We start from the raw sequence: 19,955 nt of genomic DNA on the forward strand, positions 1-19,955 counted from the left end.
CCCAGAGCCCACGACCTCCACAGGGTGCCCTGCCACCTCTCAGATGCTCGCCTGGCATTGACCTTGGATTGGGTGGTTACTAACCTTCAGAGTCCCAATCAACTCCACGATTATGTTCTGTAAGAATATATCGCACTATACCCACGTGGGTCAGAAAATGAAGACTTAAAAAGATGAAGTACTTGCCCAGAGATACAGAGGCATTAAGTTGCAGACCCAGATTCAGGCCCAGGTCTGCCTTCCCCAAAGCCCAGCCGTTCGTGAGGCATCCATCCCAGGCCTCCCGGGAGTCCAGTCCGACTGATAACTTACATGGCTGACTTTTGGGTCAGTGCTTGCCGCCATATCACCTGAGGCATGGGCTTATGCATCCAGAGAGTCCTGGGTTCAAATCGTTGCTCGGCTGTTTACAAGCTGAGTGACCTTGGGCAAGATACTTAACTTTTTTTGGCCCCTATTTCTCCTCCTGCAAAATGGAAATAGTAACCGCGTAGTTAGACTCAGAGGTAAAGAATCCCCACCCCATCTCCGTAATATCACCACCCACCCATTCCCTGCATCACCTAATAGGCTGGTGTTTGGTGAACATTTCAGCCCAATATTATTTGGATTATTCTTTTCTAAATCTTCTATTCTGCAAGGTAGAAGATATGCTGCCAATTTCATTGAAGAATGGGACTTCCTGTTTCCTAACAGTTGCTTTTTTACCTCTTTCTCGCTTAGCGTCACACGTTCTGTCATCTAAAACCTCGTCTCTCCCAGGCTATGGAAGAAACGGGCTTCACCGGGTAAGGTTTCCCCATCAATCACTTCTGAGTCAGTCGTGGTCGAAGTGCTGACGTATCGCCGGAATACTACTGACGCGGTGATCTCGGCGTTAGCACATAATGAAAACTGTAATCTCCCTGATCTCCTAATAAATCACTTGGAATTACGGGCAAAATATTTCTATTGAAAGAAAGGGAAATTGACATTGGATAACAGAATAGCTTGTGTAAGTTTATGGGAAGACTAGGTTAAGTAATAGGGTGGCAAATATTTCTGCAATCAAGCAAAACAATTATTAGAGCCTCTACCTCTGCTGTAAAAAATATATATATAGGAAAGCCCAGCTGGGGTGGCCCAGGAAGTCAACGATTCGATTCCTGGTCAGGGCACATGCCCAGGTTGTGGGCTTGATCCCCAGTAGGGGGCATGCAGGAGGAGCCGATAGATGATTCTCTCTCATCAATCTCTATATCTCTCTATTCCTCTCCCTCCCCCTCTCTAAAATCAATAAAAAATATATTTTTAAAAAATATATATAGGAAAGTTTTTTGCTACCTCCCTCCCCACAACACATGGAATAAATGTAATTGTGTAACTGTGTAGAGAGATGTTTTATTATGTATTAGCAAGAGGTACTTGCTTACCAAGGACCTGCTGAGTAGCGGCATTGATTGTACTACCAAAAATAAAGAGATCTCACGAAAGTAGAAGAAGTAGAAGGAAAATCGTGAGGGCCTAGGAATTCAGTTTGGGAAGAATTCTTAGGTTTTGCAAATCCTTCCTTTTCACCTGACCCCCAAACGATCACTGTGCAGTCGGTTTTCTAATACTGTGTTTTTTCTCATTTCAGCCCGTTTCTACAGACTTTGCTCAGTACAACAGCTACGGGGACGTCAGCGGGGGAGCGCGAGGTGAGGGTGCTGCGGCCACACTGACTGACCATGGCTGAGGTCAGGCACAGGCTGTGCAATGACAAGCACATTCGCTGGGTTCATGCTGCCTTACGTTCTGAAGTGGGATCCCACCCACCCTCTGCGAGCTAGCAGAGCATTTGTTAACATTTCAAAGGATCTCTAGTGACATGAGACCAGGAGAAGTGAGTTTGTAAGAAGCAAGTTTGTAATCGCTTCTGCTGAGCACTCAGACCCTTGGAGATACGGTGATGGATGGGCCTACCTTCCAAATGCATACAGCTGAGCTTGGCTGGTGTGGCTCAGTGGGTTGAGCAACGTCCCATGCACCAAGAGGTCACGGGTTCAATTTCCATTCAGGGCACATGCCCGGATTACAGGCTCAATCCCCAGTAGGGGGTGTGCAGGAGGCAGCCAATTGATGTTTCCCTCTCGATGTTTCTATCTCTCTCTCCCTCTCCCTTCCTCTCTCTCTAAAAAAATCAATGAAAAGAAAAAGCAATGAAAACATTTTAAAAAATGCATACAGCGAAGAGAGAGAGAAGCTCTGTGTGATAAATGCTATGATTGGAGATGCAGAGAGAAGGCAGAAACGCCTTCACGGTGCCAGGGAAAACTTCTGCAAACAAAGGGTGGTTAACTGATAACTGGAACCCAAGCAGGCATTTCCTGGCTTCAGGGGGGCAGACAGAAGGGCCCTGTGTACCGTACAGAGCGCCAGAGCAGGGAGCGAATGGGGTCATTGGGGAAAGTTTGGGCAGTTGCAACAGGACACAGTCTCGGTATTAATGTTTCCGTGTTTCCCTGCTGACAGTTCCTTTCTCTTCTCTTTGCAGACTACCAGGTATGGAACACTGTCCCTCTTGAGTTGGCCACGCCAGCAGAACAGCCATGTTTCAATCCAGATGTGTGCTGCTGCGCCAGGGAAGGGTTTCTGTTGAGAGATGCTGATTTGGTGGATCTGTGGAATCGTTAGTCCACAGCTGTGAGAAGCCAGGGGAGCAGGCATGCCTGTGCACAGGTCCACTGTCCCCGCAGGCAGGGGCCGTGGCAGGAGCCAGGCCAGTGTCAGAGCACCGTCTTGCTACAGCCTCGAAGAGTCCTCTCTCAGGGGGATGTGGCTCAGCATCAGGGTCCGCCCATGTACAGTGTATTTTCCCCTTTTTTTAAATCTCCATCTGTGGATATTTTCCATTGATTTTAGAAAGACAGGAGAGGAGAGGGAAGGAAAGAGAGGCGCGGGGGAGAGAGGGAGAAAGAGAGAAACATCAGTGTGTGAAAGAAACATCCATCAATTGCCTCCTGACCGAGGATCGAACCCCCATCTATGTAGGTGCCGTGACTGGGAATTAAATCTACGACCTTTTTGGTATACGGCCAAAAGGAAAGAGATGCTTTGGTACTATTCCTTTTTTCCTACCACCTAAACCTTAAAAATTATGACAGAGAATGAGAAAAGGAAAAATATGCAAAGAAACGTAAGATAAAAATAAGGAATTAACAATCATAAACTTTCGTAAATCTTTTTTATATCCCATATACTTTCATGCTTGGAGCCTAAATTCAGGGACTAGTCACTACAGTTCAGCCAGGCTATTTCCCCAGCTTGATTAGAAAAGAGCAGTGTTCCTGCTCTTGGGCAGCAAGGATCTCATTTTGGAAAGCCCGTATGATTAAGATGCCTGTAGTGATTAAGGTGCCCGTATGATTAAGATGGCACCTCTCAAACAGTGACGAGGATTTGAGACCCAATCAGGAGGATTTGGGAGCCCACAGAGGCCTCCAGCTTCCCACGCAGCCAAGGGCTCCTCCTTGACCCAGCTTCTCTGTTGCAGACCCTGCCGGATGGCCACCTGCCTGGCATGAGAATGGACCGCGGAGTGTCTATGCCCAACATGCTGGAGCCAAAGGCAAGTGCGGCTGTTCCCTTCCCTCCCCCACGGGAATGCCTAGCCGGGAGGTAACCCTAGAAGACACTTGCTTTTCTGCCTTTTCCCCATCCTCCGTGCCGAGGCCTGCTGGGCTCTAGGCTGGTGCCCTAGGCAAGCCATGTCCCAAAGCACCTTGCCATCCTCGGCTCATTTCGTCACCCGAGTCAGCAGCCTTGCTGCGTGTGCCGCCGCGGGCTCACAGGAAGTGCCAGCGGGTCTCCTGGGACCTCGGTACTCATGTGGCCCCTGCCACGAACCCACAAGGCACGCCCAGTGCTGAGGGGAGCCTCGGCAGGCTGCTCCAGATGGGATGACCAGTATGTCCCAGTTTGCCCAAGACTTTCCCAGTTTTTGCACTGAAAGTCTTGCCTCCCAGGACCCTCCTCGGTCCCGGGCAAACTGGGACAGTTGGGACAGTTGGTTGCCCTGGATCCAGAGGTGTCCAAGGGCCATGCTCCCTGGGGACCCTGGGCACTCGGCTCAGTGTGTCATCCACCAGAACACTGCTCTGGGTCAGCCTGGCTCCGTGGATTTGCGAGCCAGTCTTAGAAGAAGATTGTTAAAGAATAGACAAAGGTATCCAGTTCTCTTCGATGTTTAACTTCATCCCCAGGACATGGCAAATGTGTCTTCTTCCCCACAACAGAACCCCCCCAAAGGCACAGGCTACACGGGGCCCCGGGGGGCTGTGGGGCACCTCCGATGTCCTCATCATAATCTTAGGACCTCTGTCGGGGAGTCCTAGAGCTTCGGTCGATTCTGTTTGCTAATAAAATGATCCGCGGTGTTCTAGAAGAGATGTTTGTCTTCACTTCTCAGATATTCCCATATGAAATGCTCATGGTGACCAACAGAGGGCGCAACAAAATCCTGCGAGATGTGGACAGAACGCGGCTGGAGGTAAAGAAATAAAAATCTAGTCCTAATTGCAGCTCCCTGGGCAGTCCCTCCAACTTTCCCCTAATTGGGAAATATTTCTGTGAAGGCAAAAAAAAATTAAAGGACCAATCTCATAATGTAGGTAGAATTTAGTAATACCCTTGGAGAAAAACCCACATTTATACTGAAAAGATCAGTATTAAATACCCCTACACACATACTCCCCAGGAAAACCCAGTATGATTTTAGTCCTTTTCTCTGGAAACTTGGTGTTGCCATAATTATGGCTGGTGGCGTAGAGTGGACTCTCCATCCCTCTCCCGATGGCCCCGGCTCCCTCCTTCCCCAGCCTCGGTTGAGCTCATGGAGAGGGAAGGGAACGCTCAACAAAGAGGTTTGTATGAGCAGGTTCCCCCGGCTGCTTCCGCATTCCTTGCTGAGGGTTATCTGGGTACACATACCCAAGACCTCCTTAGACACGGAGACTGATCTTTGTATTTTTCCATCTGAATGATTTTAATTAAGAAAAGCCCTGGCTGCCAGCCTCGTAAAGAATGGCTCCTTTTCCCCGACAAAAGGCTGCACCTTTGTACACAAGGTCAGCCTGGCACAGAGACTCAAGGCTCTTGTATCCTGAGAGCATGTCTGGGGGGACAACAGGTGGAAGTTCTCTGTAGTAGGCCAGGCATCCATCCACCTCAACACTGTGGCTGAGCCAGGAGGAAGCCTGGGCTCCCCACGGCCCACTTTGCAAGTCTCTCCTGGCTTTCTGTGGTCCATTTTCTCTGCATCTCCTCAGCATCCCGAGGACCTGAAGTAGAGTCCCCTCCAGCATAATAAATCAGCTTCCTAGTCCATCACCATTCAGTGCTGTTATAATAATCATTAGTGCCGTGCCAGCCCTTTTGTCTGGAGGGCAGGGCGCCTCACCTGGCCACCCAGGTAAGGAAGAACTAGGTGCAGTGCCTGCTAACCGGCCTCAGAGGTGTGCTCCTCTCCCATCATTCTGCCTTGCTCTTCAAGACGATTCCTTGTAAACTGGAGAGCAGCTCCCACGGCCCATGTGGGCATCAGGACTGACCACCGTCTGTTCTCCCTCCACAGCGCCACCTAGCCCCAGAAGTGTTTCGGGAAATCTTCGGAATGTCCATACAGGAGTTTGACAAGTTACCTCTTTGGAGACGCAACGACATGAAGAAAAGAGCAAAACTCTTCTAAGTCCCACATGTAGACAAGCAATTAGAAAGAGGACTGCCGATGGCGGTGACGCATAGGATGTGGTATTAAGCTTTGAACTGGACGGGAGAATTTGCAAACTACTGCCCCTCAGCAACAACCAAAAGGGGGAAATCTGATTAAAACACCCACGAGCCAAATCCTGGGCCGACCAACGGCAACACTTGCCAAGAAGCCATGGGGTAGAGATCTCTATGTTCCCACACCCGACAGCAGCGTTCACATGTGACCTTTCACCTCACCTTGTGCACACAGCAGGGCCCCTTCCCTGGTCTCCCTTTCCCTGTTGTCCGACCCTAGTGCTCACTGTCTGGGTAAGAGCCAGCAAGTGCCCTTAGGATGCCGCACGGAGCAAGCAGCTGTCGTCATGCCCAGTCTGCACATGTTTATGATGTAGCATGTGGCTAAGGAGCAAGAGCCTGGGGGGCGTGTCCACGTGGTAGCAGCCGTTTGCACAGCCCTTCGCCCCGGCCTCCGGCAGCTCTGCTCCTGTGGGGTGGAACCCCGAGTGGGAACCCAGTGGCTACTTGAGTGGGCTGAGTAGCAGCCGGAGCCATTTTTAACAAGCTCCTTATTCTCCACTGTCCTCCAGGCCCTGGTTTGCAAATTACTCAGCTTTTTCTTTTCTTTTTCTTAATTTTAAGGCAAAAGGAATGACCAGGAAAAGCTCCATCACTCGTTTTCTGCTTCAGATAGTGTGATTCATGCGTTTCCCCCGTTGGCAAAGAAAGGAAAGGGGGAAATCGCCTCTAGATTGGCACAGGTGCATGCTGTTCGGTGATTCTTGCCCAGGGAACATAACACTCTTGGAAAAAAAACATAAGTCCTGTGCCCTCCCGGTGCCAGTTCCCACCCTCCGCTCTGCACCTGGCATCCGCTGGATTGAATCTCGCCCTCGCTGGTTCTGGTTGTTTCCTAGGTCTTCCCAGTAGTCGGCTAAGGAAAGGCATGGTTTTCTGTTTGAAGTCTCTGCAACTCCAAGGTCGATGGCCTGACACTGATTTCCCGTGGCCTTTTAGCTCTTCTCCTTGCTCGGCACTGTTGACCCCATGTGTGTGCACACGCACTGGGTCTTCTAACTTATTTTACGAACGGCTCTGCCGGGGTGGACCTGCGCAGGTCTGTTCCGTGGTCTGGAGCCAGACTGCAGTGTGCGGTCTTGCCCCTTGGTGTATCTCAGTTGCCTCTTGCTTCGTTCGCTATTTCTGCTGCCCCCTCTTCTCTCCCTCTCCTGCCATTGGCAGCCTGTGTGTCCTAGTCCTGGCTTTGCTCTGGCAAAGTGTGGGGGCGGGGACCACAGTGTATTCCTGGCATTTTCCTGCCACCATCAATAACAAGGCTCCCAGTGCTGGGCGGGGGGAGAGAGTGTTTGTCATTGTGGGGTCGACAAAGGACCCTCCGTGTTTTCATCGGTTAATGAGTGTCGCCCCGTGCACATGCAGATCAAATATCCACGGAAGAGAAGCCGCAGTGGCAGTTAAAGAGCTGAGCCCAGGACCTGTTCCCACTCACTCAGCGTTGCTTTTCTTGTCTCTTTGGAATTTGGTTCTGCGTCCGCCTTGGGAGACAGCAGCGCTTCATTCCATGTCAAGTGTGTGAGCAGATGTAAACTGCGCCAGGTAGATAGGCATCGCCCCCAAATGCAGCAGCCTCCTGTTCCCAAGGAGAGCCGTGCCGTGCTCTGGAGAGAGCGGGCATCGAACCCTAATGCAGAGCGGGCTCCCCAGCTCCCCTCCCCGCAGAAGGCTCCGGCCGGAGGGCTGCCCGATAGGCAGCCTGCTTCTCCTGACTGCCAACCCCGGTGAAGGGCTCCCACACACCATCCGCTGTGTGAACGGGTCCGTGTTCTCTGCCTGAACCCGCCCCGCACTGCACATACACGTCCCCGGTTAACGCAGTCACACGAGCAGGGATTGCTCGCTTCGGGGGTAACACAAGGGCTACGTCTTTGCGCATTGGGCTTCCGTACGATTCTTTCAGCGCTGAGCATGTGGGGGAAAGAGGCCTCGATGGCGCCGGGAACGGCAGTGCTTCCTTAAAGATTCTTCCAGAAAAGCCAGGATGCCAGGCAGGCCCCGTGTGATGCACAATGAGGCGTAAAGGGTTGGCTACCCTTGCACCGCCCGCTCTGCCTCTGCGTTGTGGTTGGGTTAGTGATGAGATGTTCGGGATGCAGCTCCTTGCATGACTGAGGAGAAATGGCCGTTCTCTGTCTGCAACCTGGGATGGAGGAGGGCGTTGCGGCCAATAAGATGCAAAAACGAAAGAAACCGTGTTTCTCTGTTCTGCCCTCTGGCCGCTCTGCCCGCTCCACGTTCTGCGGTTTCCCAGCTGAGCCAAGCAGCAGCGCTTCGCAGCCCTCACCCCCGCAGCCACATTATGTCCATCAACTCCACTCAGAGACGTTCTTGGCTGGACACGTTTATAAAACCGTCACCTAATTTCTTTATACTTGGAAGCAAACACCTTTTTCTAAAGAATTGCTTCTCAGATGATTATATAAAATATACATGCTTTTGCTAGTTTACAAAATTCAAATTCACTTTGGACTAAATAGGTCTTTCTAAAAACTCTTTTACGCAAACTTGGTGTTAGCAGTCCTCCTGTGTGCTGAAGGGGCAAGGCCCCCCAACCCCCCCGCAAGGCTGTGGGCCCACAGGGCTTTCTCTCTGACCTCTGTCCCCAGCCCTCTGTCCTCTGAGGCAGGCCCCGTTTTTACAAATCACTCTTTTGTATTTCTGGCTGCTGTTTGATCAGTACTTCCTAAGCCAGCCTGGATTTCAGCTGCTTTTTAAAATTATTTTCCTTTGACACACCAAGTTTTGGTCAGAATGCCCTAAAACTCACCCCTTAGTGCTCCTGTTCAAAGAACATTCTACCCGGAAAGAGAGATTCCTTTGCACATGAGATTTGCAGTGACGCCCTGGCTTCGTGATGATGTGCATGAAGGGAACTAACTACCCGACTGTGTCCCAGTGAAAAGGAGGAGGAACTTGCACTTGGGCCCTGGAGAGAAAAATCACTCTTTCCATTTACCGCCCAGGAAACTGGGGGGAGATGGTGACCGATCTGCTTTGCATAGGGATTTTTGTTTTTATTGGGCAAGTTTAATTCATGGCCAGCTCAGAAAAAATGGGGGAGGTGAGTAGTTTAGGCTGCAAGAAGCTTGTTAACCGATATTTGTGGACACAGCAAAATTAAAGAACCCCAAAACTCTCTGATGCTTTGCATCACTGAATGGAGGCTGTCATCGTCAAGTGAAATTCTTCCCCAAAGCGTCTCCGAGTCCCTTTCTGAGCCTGCCCGCCAGAGGTGGGAGGAGATGGTCCTGGGACGCCGACAGAAAAGGCTCAGCCGCTTCATCTGCATCGGCCTGTGTCTTCACCCTGCGGAAGAGACCGATGCCACAAAATCGATGTCCTGGGGGGGTTATGTAACGAACGTGTGTGTTTTCTGTGAGTTGCGGGCAGTCCTGCATCTAAGTTCTCCCGGTTCTTTTCCGTTTCGGTGGGGTTGATGGGATTGTTTTCGAGTGTTGGAAGGCCTGCTGTTCTCCCCGACCTCCCTCCCCCTTTCTGAGCTAAGGAAGCTACCATTTGGAAGAAGTGCTGTGTCAAAGATGTGTCGTGTCCCCCGTGAAAGTGAGTGGCTGTCCGTCTGCACCCCGGGTGCCGGGTGCTGGTCTGCAGAGGTGGCCGGCGGCCCCCGGGGCTGCGCCTACGGCTCCAACCTTCCCCTGACCTTCCCCTCGCTCCTGTTGCAACAGCACTCGCCCCTCCGCGCTGTCCCCCGCGTCTCTGTTGTACTCACGACCCGGTGAATAAAGTGCGTGCTTTATTCGTAGACGCCTCCACGCGTGTGTGCCTTCCTGTCCCCCTGCTCCCTCCAGAGATCGGTCCCATCCGTAAAAGCACCAGCCCGGCTTCCAATAACCAAGATGAAGTCAGAATCCAGCCCAGGCCTTGGGCATGCATTTCTATTGCGTGGGAAGGCAGGTTGGAGTGGGAAGGGCAACAAAATAGTCCTGGAAGCCTGGCCAGTGTTGCTCCATGGTTAGAGCGTCAGCCCGTGCAAGGAGGGTGGTGGGTTCGATTCCATGGGATAGCCCAGGGCTGTCTGTCCAGTTATCCCGACCATCGTGACGAAGTCGACTAGAGGAAAACAAGTTTTCATCTACCTGGTGACCTGCCTGGTGTTTGCCTTTGTGACAATCTCGTCTTTTGGACAAGGCTGGGGGTTGGGGAGGTTTGGGGACAGGAGCTTCTGGGCTGCCCTGAGTGCGGGCCATTTTACTAAGAAAGCAGCAGGCAGTGGGAGGAAAAGATCCTTCAGATCTTGGACCTCCCCTGCATGATCAAATTTGAGGTGAAGGAAACCTACAGTTTGATGTATTTGATCTTCACCACCAAGACTCGGGGCTGGCCAGAAAATACAAGGGTCTGTGTAGACTGGCCATGGCCTCTGCTCATAGCTGTACTGCCGCGTCTATCAAGCCTGCTGTCTTGGTCCCTTTGGGCTGCTGGAGTGGAAGCCCATGGGTGGGTGGCTTGAACAGCACACCTGTGTTCCTTACTGTTCTGAGGCTGGGAAGTCCACAGCCAAGGTGCGGCAGGCCAGGTGCCTGGGGAGGGCCTGCTGGTTGTAGATGCCGCCTTATCTGTCCTCACATGGGCAGCCGCGAGGAAGTAAGCTCTCCCATGTCTCTTCCTATAATGCGGGGGCTTGGGGTCCTTTCTTCTGCCCAGGGCCACTTGGATATCTATAACATCATTCGCAGGCCGCACAAAATTATCAACTTAAGTCTTAGCCTGCTATATTTGGTCAAACTTTTTAAAAAAAATATTTTTATTGATTTCAGAGAGGGAAATCGAGAGATAGAAACATCAATGATGAGAGAGAATTATTGATCGGTTGCCTCCTGCACGCCCCACACTGGGGATGGAGCTTGTAACCCAGGCACGTGCCCTGACCAGGAATTGAACCGTGACCTCCTGGTTCATAGGTCAACGCTCAACCATTGAGCCTCACCGACTGGGCTTTAGTCAAACATTTAACTTCCCCCTAATGCCTTGGCAGAGCCAGACCAAATGATTTCGCAGGCCTTATTCAGCCTGGACATTCCCCACCCCTGCTAAGGGTACTAATTCCATCCTCCGTGCTCATGATCTAACTGCCTTCCAAAGGCCCTACCTCCCAATACCTTCCTGTTGGGGGTTCGAGATTTAACATGAATGGAGGGCACACAAACACGCAGTCCATAACCCCCGTCCGGGGGCCAGTTGCACTAGCATTCGGTAGACCCTCACCCACAGCTGGAAGCAGGTTCTTATCAAGACAGTTCAGTTAGTTCACTGTTGTAGAAAACAGGTCAGGAAACCCCTCCTGGAGGCCCGTGTCCCACTAACATCCGCCTCCAGCCACACCAGCGTCACCACTTTGGTCCAGAGTGACCACAGCCATGGTTTATCTTCAGTCCTTCTCTGGTGCTCTCCGTGGCATTTGCCACGATTGGTCACCATCGCACTGAAACTCGACTCCCTGCCTCACTCGGTGGTTAGCCCTCCCACACTCTCAGCAAAGCTCACATATCTATGTTGGGAGTCCATGGCCCCTCGTGACTGACCTTTGCCCGCCCACTGCTCAGCGTCCCTCCCAGAACGCCCCACCTTCGAATCTTGCTCTCCAGCACCTCCAACCCACTGAGCGTGCCCTGACTGCACCATGTCCTCCCCCTCTGCAGCCGGGCCCATGGCATTTCTTCTGTACAGTGTCCAAGGCTTCAAGGAGGTAGAGCGCAGAGAGGATCTGGCCCCAGGGGAACAGGTAAGGGTAACATCACTGTTTGAAATCTGGTCCACAGCTCCTTGGCGTTCCCATGTGAATTTCCCATGGGCTCCCTCGCCCTAAATCAAAGGCAAGCCTGAGACACACCCTCTCTATGAGCCTGTCTTGATGGGCCCAGCCCGGCCTGCCCAGTGAATTCTTTGCGTGCCTGAAGTTGAACATCACGTTAGACACTTGCAAGTGTTGCCCAGTACTGCTAGCTTTTCGTGTGTTCCTGCTCCCCAGTTGACACGTAGGGAGATCTCAGTACTGAGTGCCAGGCTTTGTGCTAACCGTATCCCACGTGATAGGTCATGGTAGCTCCACTATACAGGGGAGGAGACCAAGGCTCAGGGCTAGAAAAACGTGCCTGACCACTCAGCCAGTGAGCCCCAGAGCTGGGATCACCCAGGTCGATCCCACTTCCAAACCCACGCCCTTTTTCTCTGTATCCCATTGCCTGTGGCCTTCCAAAGGCAAGGGCTGTCTGTGTCCCCCACATTCTAAACCTCCCACGTGCACTGCACAACATAGGTTCTCTGGGGGAGACTGGCTGGTTCCCTTCAGTCTGGCTCAGAGCCCCATCAAGACTACCAAGGCGTGGTGATGAACAACAGCGGGGGGGTACTCCCTAGCTGTGTGTCTTAAGGCCCCTTATTTAGCCTCTCTAGGCCTCAGTTTGTTCAACTGCAAAATGGACAAAATAATAATGTCCACCAGAACATTGTTGCCTAATTACTATAGCACGAACAGTGCAGTACCCAGCACAAAGCAATCGCTCAAGAAACTTCAGTGATTTTTATTCAGAGTAAGTAACCATTTAGACTTGAAGAACCCCACCAGCTCTGGGAGCCTCAGTTTCCTCATCGGCAAGCTAGGAGGGGATGCCTACTCCGGCCATCTCATTGGGTGGTGAGGCCATATGAAGTCAGGGAGAGCGCTCAGACACAGGTGAGTGTGACATTAACAGATGGTGTTGGGTCAAGAGGCTTTCTTGGTATTATTTTTAGAAGTTTAATAATTTGTTAACTTTAATTTTTGTGCTGGGCTTCCCCCCAACCCCCTAGTCTTTATATGAACACCCCAACACAAAACAAGCTCAACTTCTTTTATACGCTTCAAGAATAGCCCTCTCTTTGTCCAATAATAGTCTGAGATTGAGATCCCCTGACAATATGCTAATAGGTAGTAATAGTAACAGAAATCAGGTGGCTGTTGAGTGCAGGCTATAGCATCAGACTGCCCGGGTTTGAGTCCAGCCCCACCAGTAAGTAGCTGGAAAACGAGTGACAATTTACTCAACTTCTCGAAGTCTGAATTTCCACTCCTGTAAAATAAGAACACCTACCTCAGAGGGCTATTGTGAGACTCCGGTAGAACAGGACCCAGCACGATACAAAATAAGCCCTCAAACATCACTTTTATATAAAAAGTTGCTACCATTTAATAAGGATCTACTATCTGCCCAGTCCTGAGCTCGGTATAGCACATGGTTGATGTCACACAGCTCCTTACCACCCCTACCCCGCCTCCCACCCTCATCTCCCCAGTTCCAGGCCACCAGGTGGCATGAGGCGCCGTGGCCAGCCAGGCGGCAGGGCAGGCTGCTCTAACGGGGAACATCAAGGTGCGTGCCTGGGGCTCGGCCCTTCCGGGGGTTTCAGAGCTGTTGGGCTGGTGTTTCCTGGGCGGAGGGATTGCCCTGGCCTGCACAGCGATGCTTAGGAACACCAGCTAAAGAAGAGCTGAGGCTCATGTCCATGGAAGTTGTCTCTGCTTCCACAAAGATCTTCACAGTTATCTGACTCAAAGCCAGCCCAGGCAGCAGAGCTGAGCTGCTAGTCCCTATAGTATTGGGGGACATGCTGTAGGCTCCACAAAGCCACCCATCCTACCCAGTCCCTCCTGCCCAGGGCTGGCAGGGGGCCCCTCCTCCCCACAGAGCCAAACAGCCTCCCCCGCCCGCCCGCCCACCCGCCGGGTGTGTCCCCAGCCCTCCCGGCCCTGCTGGACCAGGCCCATTGTTGGCCGGAAAGCCCTGGAAAGGGTGGGACTCGGTGCTGGCAGCGTTGAGAAAGCCCCGGGTGGTCCAAAGCCTAGTGCCCGCAGCTTCCGGGCGACCCACCCCCCACCTTGAGGACCTGTTCTCCCCACCCCCAAATTCCCTTCTCCCCACATCAGGCCAGGACTCTGATCAAACCTGCCCCTTGGCTCCCGCGGAGCTGGGTTGTCCCAGAGAGAGGGCTGAAGCAGATCAGGGCTCTGGGCCGGGGTGTAATGTGAGCACGTTTATTTTACTTTCCAATCTCAACTGGATGAAAATGCTCTCCAGGGCCTGCCATTGTGCCCAGCACAATAGCGGCCCCCGGGAGAGGTTTCTCTGTATTTATTTGCGCTGTCCCCCTGCTGCTGCCTCTAACGCAGCCCTTCCCTGCAGATACAAAGAAAAGTTGGCTTGGGAAACCCTCCCTCCACGACAGAGGCTCTTTCTACCTTCCCTTCTCATGATTTACTTGGCCCTCCCAGCACATCCTGAAGGGCCTGGAGGCGGGCAGAGCCTCTCTGCTTGGGGCCCCAGAGCTTGGGAATCCGCCCCCGGGTCCAGGGTGCAGGAGTCCAGATGCTAAAAGAGTGGATGGGGGTGGTGATGGCAGCAGCTCACACTGTCTGAGGGCCTCAGGGACGTCCGGTGCTGGGCGAAGACTTTGTGTAGATTATTTTATTGACGCTGCGAAGGGTAAGCCCAGGACTAGGAGAGGCCCACTGAAAAGCAAGTGGGCTCTAGCTGGTTTGGCTCAGTGGCTAGAGCAGTGATGGCGAACCTTTTGAGCTCGGCATGTCAGCATTTTGAAAAAGCCTAACTTAACTCTGGTGCCGTGTCACATATAGAAATTTTTTGATATTTGCAACCATAGTAAAACAAAGATCTATATTTTTGATCTTTATTTTATATATTTAAATGCCATTTAACAAAGAAAAATCAACCAAAAAAATGAGTTCGTGCGTCACCTCTGATATGCGTGTCATAGGTTCGCCATCACTGGGCTAGAGCATTAGCTTGCAGACTGAAGGGTCCCGGATTCGATTCCAGTCAAGGGCATGTACCTCGGTTGCAGGCTTGATCCCGGCCCTGGTCTGGGCATGCAGGAGGCAACCAATTGATGTGTCTCTTTCACCATTGATGTTTCTATCTCTCTCTCACTCTCTCTCAAATATATATATATATTTTAAAGCAAGCAGAATTCTTGCCCTTCCCACCAAGCCCCAAAGCCACATTCTTGTTAATGTCACAGCTCCCTGGAGTCTCCATGTTAAAACCTGTTTTTGTATCGATTTGCCAAAACATTCACCTTTTCAAAGACAAATACCAGCCTTTCTCAGCAAAGTGGAGCCTGGCCGGGGGTGCCGTTTCGTTCTAAACTGGACCGATGCTGGTCCAGGAAGCAGGTTCCTTCATTCCTGCACAGTCTCAACTGTGTGCTTCTGAGGAAAAAGTTAGATCTGTGGATGGCAGTTACACTCCCGTCAGACAGGAGGGAGAGTTAGCTGACTACCCTGTGTTTTGTTTTGTTTTTTAAAATAGAAGCAGTACCCCTGTCCTCTACAAAAATACAAGGCATTTCAGACAATTCAGAGTCAATGGCTAGTATTTATTCATCATTATTTTAATCAGCTGGCTGCCAGTGAATGTGACACTTTCACAAGCATCGCCTGGGGTCCCCACCAGCAGCCAGTTAAGTGTTGTCCTGGCTACACAGAGGGGAGGTGGTCTGACTGGTCCAGGCGTGGGGAGTTGGGGGAGGAGCCGAGATGTGGCCCCAGGTGGAAGGGCTAAGCTCACACTTCTGTCCATGAGAAGATTCTCATTTGGTAGGTCTGGGGTGGGACCTGGGAAGCTGTATCTTAATGTTTAAAAGCTTCCAGGTGATTCTGATGATCAGCCAAGTTTGGGAACCGGTGCCCCATGCTGCATGGTTTTGGTTCAAGAGTGGAGTTGGTCCATGACTAACCAAGAGTCCACTACCAGGCTTTATCACTCACTGTCGCCCTAATTCATGGGACCAGAAATCAGACAAGGCCCAGGACATCTCCCCTTACAGAGGCCTCCAGCCTTCAGAGGCCTCCCTAAGGGAATCACTGGCATCTTCGCTCAGCACAGCAGGGCGTCCAGCCCTCTGGACAGATTCCATCAGAATCTGCTCAGATGTCACCTCATTTGCAAGGAGATGAGGGAGATTGTCTCCACTTCAAGAAAGAAGCAGATGAGGGGAGCACAGTTGCTCTAAGGCAGTGGTTCTCAACCTTCCGGCCCTTTAAATACAGTTCCTCATGTTGTGACCCAACCATCAAATTATTTTCGTTGCTACTTCATAACTGTAATGTTGCTACTGTTATGAATCGTCATGTAAATATCTGATATGCAGGATGGTCTTAGGCGACCCCTGTGAAAGGGTCGTTTGACCGCCAAAGGGTTCGCAACCCACAGCTTGAGAACTGCTGCTCTAAGGAAAACAGAGAAGTAAAGAATTATTGGCCTGATTGATTCTGGAATTTCAGCAAAGCCCTTCTGGGGAATGCTTCTCCTTGGGTTGCAGCTGGAGTGGCCATGGGCTGCAGTGGGTGGAGGATGGAGGCGTGGAGGGCGGTGCCAAGGATCACTGGTGAGTTTCTGGGTTGTGCCACAGGACAGGTGTAGGACCTGCAGTGTTCTTTGAAGGAAGAACAGATTAGGGCAGAGAGTCAGGAGGTCAACATGACAACAGGAGTTAAACCAGAGGGAGCAGCACCTGATTGAGGGCATTACCGTGCAGGGGCCACAACAGGAATGAACATGCGCAGCCACACAAAAACTTGTGAGTGTTCCGAGCAGCATTATTCATAACAGACCAGACACGGAAACGGTTCAAACATCCATCGGTTGAATCGATACATAAAACGTGATATACCCATACAATGGATTGTAGTTGGCAATAGAAAGTAATGAAGCACTGACACATGCTACAACACGTCAGACCTTGAAAACATCACGCTCCGTGGAAGAAGCCAGGTACACGAAGACCATTCGAATAGGATGGTTTTGGGGAATATTATATAACTAGAGGCCCAGTGCATGAAATTCGTGCACGGGAGCGGGAGGTGTCCCTCAGCCCAGCCCGTACCCTCTCACAATCCTCAATCTGGGACCCCTTGGGGATGTTCGACTGCCAGTTTAGGCTGGATCCCACAGGGATCCCTGCGGATGGCGCCTAACCCGGCAGTTGGACATCCCTCTCGCAATCAAGGATTGTTGGCTCCTAACTGCTCTCCTGCCTGCCTGCCTGATTGCCCCTAGCCACTCTGTCTGCTTGCCTGATCGCCCCTAAACACCTCTGCCTGCCTGCCTGAGTGCCCCTAACCACTCTGCCTACCTGCCTGATTGCCCCTAACTGCTCACCTGCCTGCCTGATCGCCCCTAACCACCTCTGCCTTGGCCCCCACCACCGCGGCTTTGTCCGGGAGGTCTCCAGAAGGATGTCCAGAAGGTTGTTTGTCTGTCCAGTCTAATTAGCATATTATGCTTTTATCAGTATAGATTCTTTTTCTATGACATTTCTAGAATAGGCACATCTATATAGTCAGAAAATAAATTAGTGGCTACCTAAGGCTAGGAGAATGGGGTGACTACTAATGGGGATGAGGTTTCCTTTTAGGGTGAGGAAGATGTTCTAAAATGCATTGTGGTGTCGGTTGCACAACTCTGTTACGATATTAAAATCATTAAATTGTACTCCACCTGTTCCTCTAATCCCCAAGTCTTGGAGCACTCACTCAATGCCAGATATTATGCTAAGATTTTTGTGTGTTTCACTCTTCGGCCTCCTTACAACGTGCTTGAGAATTTGGTGTTATCAACCCATTTTTCAGATGAAGAATCACGCTAATGTCACAGAGATCATAAAGGACGGAGTGGGGCTTCTAACCAGACTCTCCAACTCTTCAGTCTGGAAGACACCTCGAATCAAGACATGACCTGCTGGGGGAAATCTTTCTCGCAGCTTCCCAAGCTGCCCCACTTTTCCGACTCCCACCTGGTGGCTAGGCCATGGATGGATTCTGGGACACCACTTTGGCCTTCCCAGTTGTGGTCTGAATCCAGCGACAGTTGTGTGAGGTTAGGCAATGAACCCGACCCAAGCCCTCAGGTCGATGGGCAGATCAAAGAACAGGTCCACAAGTCAGACATACTTGCAAGGTCATTCTCCGACCAGTCCACGTAGCCACATCTGTATGTGTGAACAGGTTACTGTTTCTCCGAGGAGAGAGGAAACGGCTCCTCAAATGCACTCACTTCAAAAAGATCCTTGTTCCTTGCCATCTAGGACCTGCCAGTCCTTGGCTCCAAACCCTACACCCCACTCCCTTCTGCTCTGGGACCATCTGTAAGCATTGCTCGAATTACACTAAAAACTCCCATCGAGTGGCAGAATGAGCTCCCCAAGCAGCCTATGATTGTAGTGGCCCCGTTTCAAACGTCCTGCCCTGCTAGAGGTTCCTCTGTAAGGATTCCCATTTGCATTCTCTCAGTTGTGTCTGCCAGAGAAAATTGTGGCTACCTGAGGCCGGTCCAAACGGAAGCCGGGAGGCTGCATGGCAATGATCCTCTCTCCTCCTCCCATCTTTGTCCTTTGCCCTCCCCCTCCCCTTGAGTAGTTTGATCTTGAAAGAAAAACAAGCACAGCCCTGTGAGCCAGCAGGAGCGTGGAGAACTCACTGTCACAGTGTTTAGAATACTCAGCCCCATCATGACCCCAGAGGATCTCACCTGGAAGATTTTGTTCCAGAATTTTCCAGACATTTCACTGTGGACCCCATCGGATGTCAAAAGGATGCGAGGCCATCAGCAGAGAAGGGAAAGACCATTTCCTCAGGTTGGCTAACTGGGGAAAGGCAGCTTTTTAAAAATTTAATATATATATTTTTATTGATTTCAGAGAGGAAGGGAGAGGAAGAGAGAGACAGAAACATCAATGATGAGAGAGAATTGGTTGGCTGCCTCCTGCACACCCCCTACTGGGGATGGAGCCTGCAGCCCTTGACCAGAATCGAATCTGAGACCCTTCAGTCCGCAGGCCGATGCTCTATCCACTGAGCCAAACCAGCCAGGGCAAGAGCAGCTTCTTTAATACTTGGCTTCTCCTTTTGTGGTCCTGGGCCAGCGCCATCAGCATCGCCTGGGAGCTGGTCAGAAATGCAGAATCTCTGGTCCCACCCAGGACCTTCTGATTCAGAATCTGCATGTTGACAAGATCCCCGGGTGAGTCCCACGCACATTATTATTTATGAAGCATGGCTCAGTAGACGAGGCTCTACTGCCAATGGCAATGGAGTTTCTCATTTCCCCTTTGAGGCTGTACGTTTTTTAATGGCTTTGTGCAATTTATTATCCCACAAAGCACCTGGCACCGTGCTGAGCATCAGACACAGAGAGGTGGAGGGTGGAGACCTGAGTGGGTGGGTGGTTGAAATCATAGCCCCAGCTCTAGGCCTTGGCACTAAGTAGAACCCTTCTGCATGTCGTAATTGCTAGAAGGGCTAACTGGGAGCTCTGTTTCCTGTGCCATGGGGGGCATGAGTGAGTTTCATCACCTGGAGGGCAGGTCTGCCATCTTGACAATTACTGCATCCACCCATGTTGGGAACGTCTGTACTAGACACTGAACTAAGTGCGTCATGTGCCTCCTGTAATCCTCACAACAACCCGTGAGGTGAGTACAACTTTGATTCCCGTGTGACCGAGAGGGTGGCCCAGCTACAGAGAGGAGGAGGGGAGAGTCCAACCAGAACCCACATTCCAATGTTTCTTAACTTTTCCATTATCGCCTCCCTCCAGGTCCCGAGGGCAGACCCTGGCTAAGTGGCCTAGAACCTAGAGTCCAGCAGCCTGTGGACACATTTTTTGTCCTGTGACATTGTGATTTATAATTTATATATATTTGGTCTTCATCCCATTTCTGGCACAGAGCCCCTGGAACCCTTGGAATGTCCTAAATGATAAGAGCAATAGAGATGTTTTGATATTTATAAGAAACCCCTTTCAGTCACACCTGAGATTATGTTAATGAGGTGGCTTTCAGAAACACCAAACTTGGGGGCCGGTTGCCAAGAGAAGCAGCCGTGTGATTGGAGGGTTGGAACTTTCAGTCCCACCCCCTGACCTCCCAGAGGAAAGAGGCTGGAGGTTGGATCAATCCCCAGTGGGCAAGGATGTAATCAATCATGTCCCCGTACTAAAGCCAAAAGGAGAGGTTTGGAGAGCTCCCGGGTTGGTGAACACCTGGGGGTTTGGGGGAGTGCTGTGCTCAGAGGAGGCATGGAAACTCCATGCCCTTTCTCCGCAACTGGTCCTGGGCGTCTCTTGCATCGGCTG

The 19,955-nt window shown here is 51.3% G+C and overlaps 1 protein-coding gene across 3 annotated transcripts in view; it reads left to right on the forward strand.

Annotated features, from left to right (window-relative positions):
• ABLIM1 (actin binding LIM protein 1) overlaps positions 1-9,568 on the forward strand; it is a 155,886-nt gene extending 146,318 nt beyond the window's left edge. For all 3 annotated transcript variants that reach the window (XM_070432210.1, XM_070432208.1, XM_070432209.1), the window contains 6 exons: positions 724-788; positions 1,619-1,679; positions 2,516-2,523; positions 3,515-3,589; positions 4,430-4,510; positions 5,594-9,568. In XM_070432210.1, coding sequence (XP_070288311.1) covers positions 724-788; positions 1,619-1,679; positions 2,516-2,523; positions 3,515-3,589; positions 4,430-4,510; positions 5,594-5,707 — 404 coding nt within the window. In that variant the 3' untranslated portion in view covers positions 5,708-9,568. The remainder of the gene's footprint in view (positions 1-723; positions 789-1,618; positions 1,680-2,515; positions 2,524-3,514; positions 3,590-4,429; positions 4,511-5,593) is intronic.
• Positions 9,569-19,955: the final 10,387 nt, after the last annotated feature.

The sequence above is a fragment of the Myotis yumanensis genome, unplaced genomic scaffold (genome assembly GCF_028538775.1).
Source record: "Myotis yumanensis isolate MYYU_CA2020_CCGP unplaced genomic scaffold, mMyoYum1.0.hap1 SCAF_13, whole genome shotgun sequence".
Lineage (NCBI taxonomy): Eukaryota > Metazoa > Chordata > Mammalia > Chiroptera > Vespertilionidae > Myotis > Myotis yumanensis.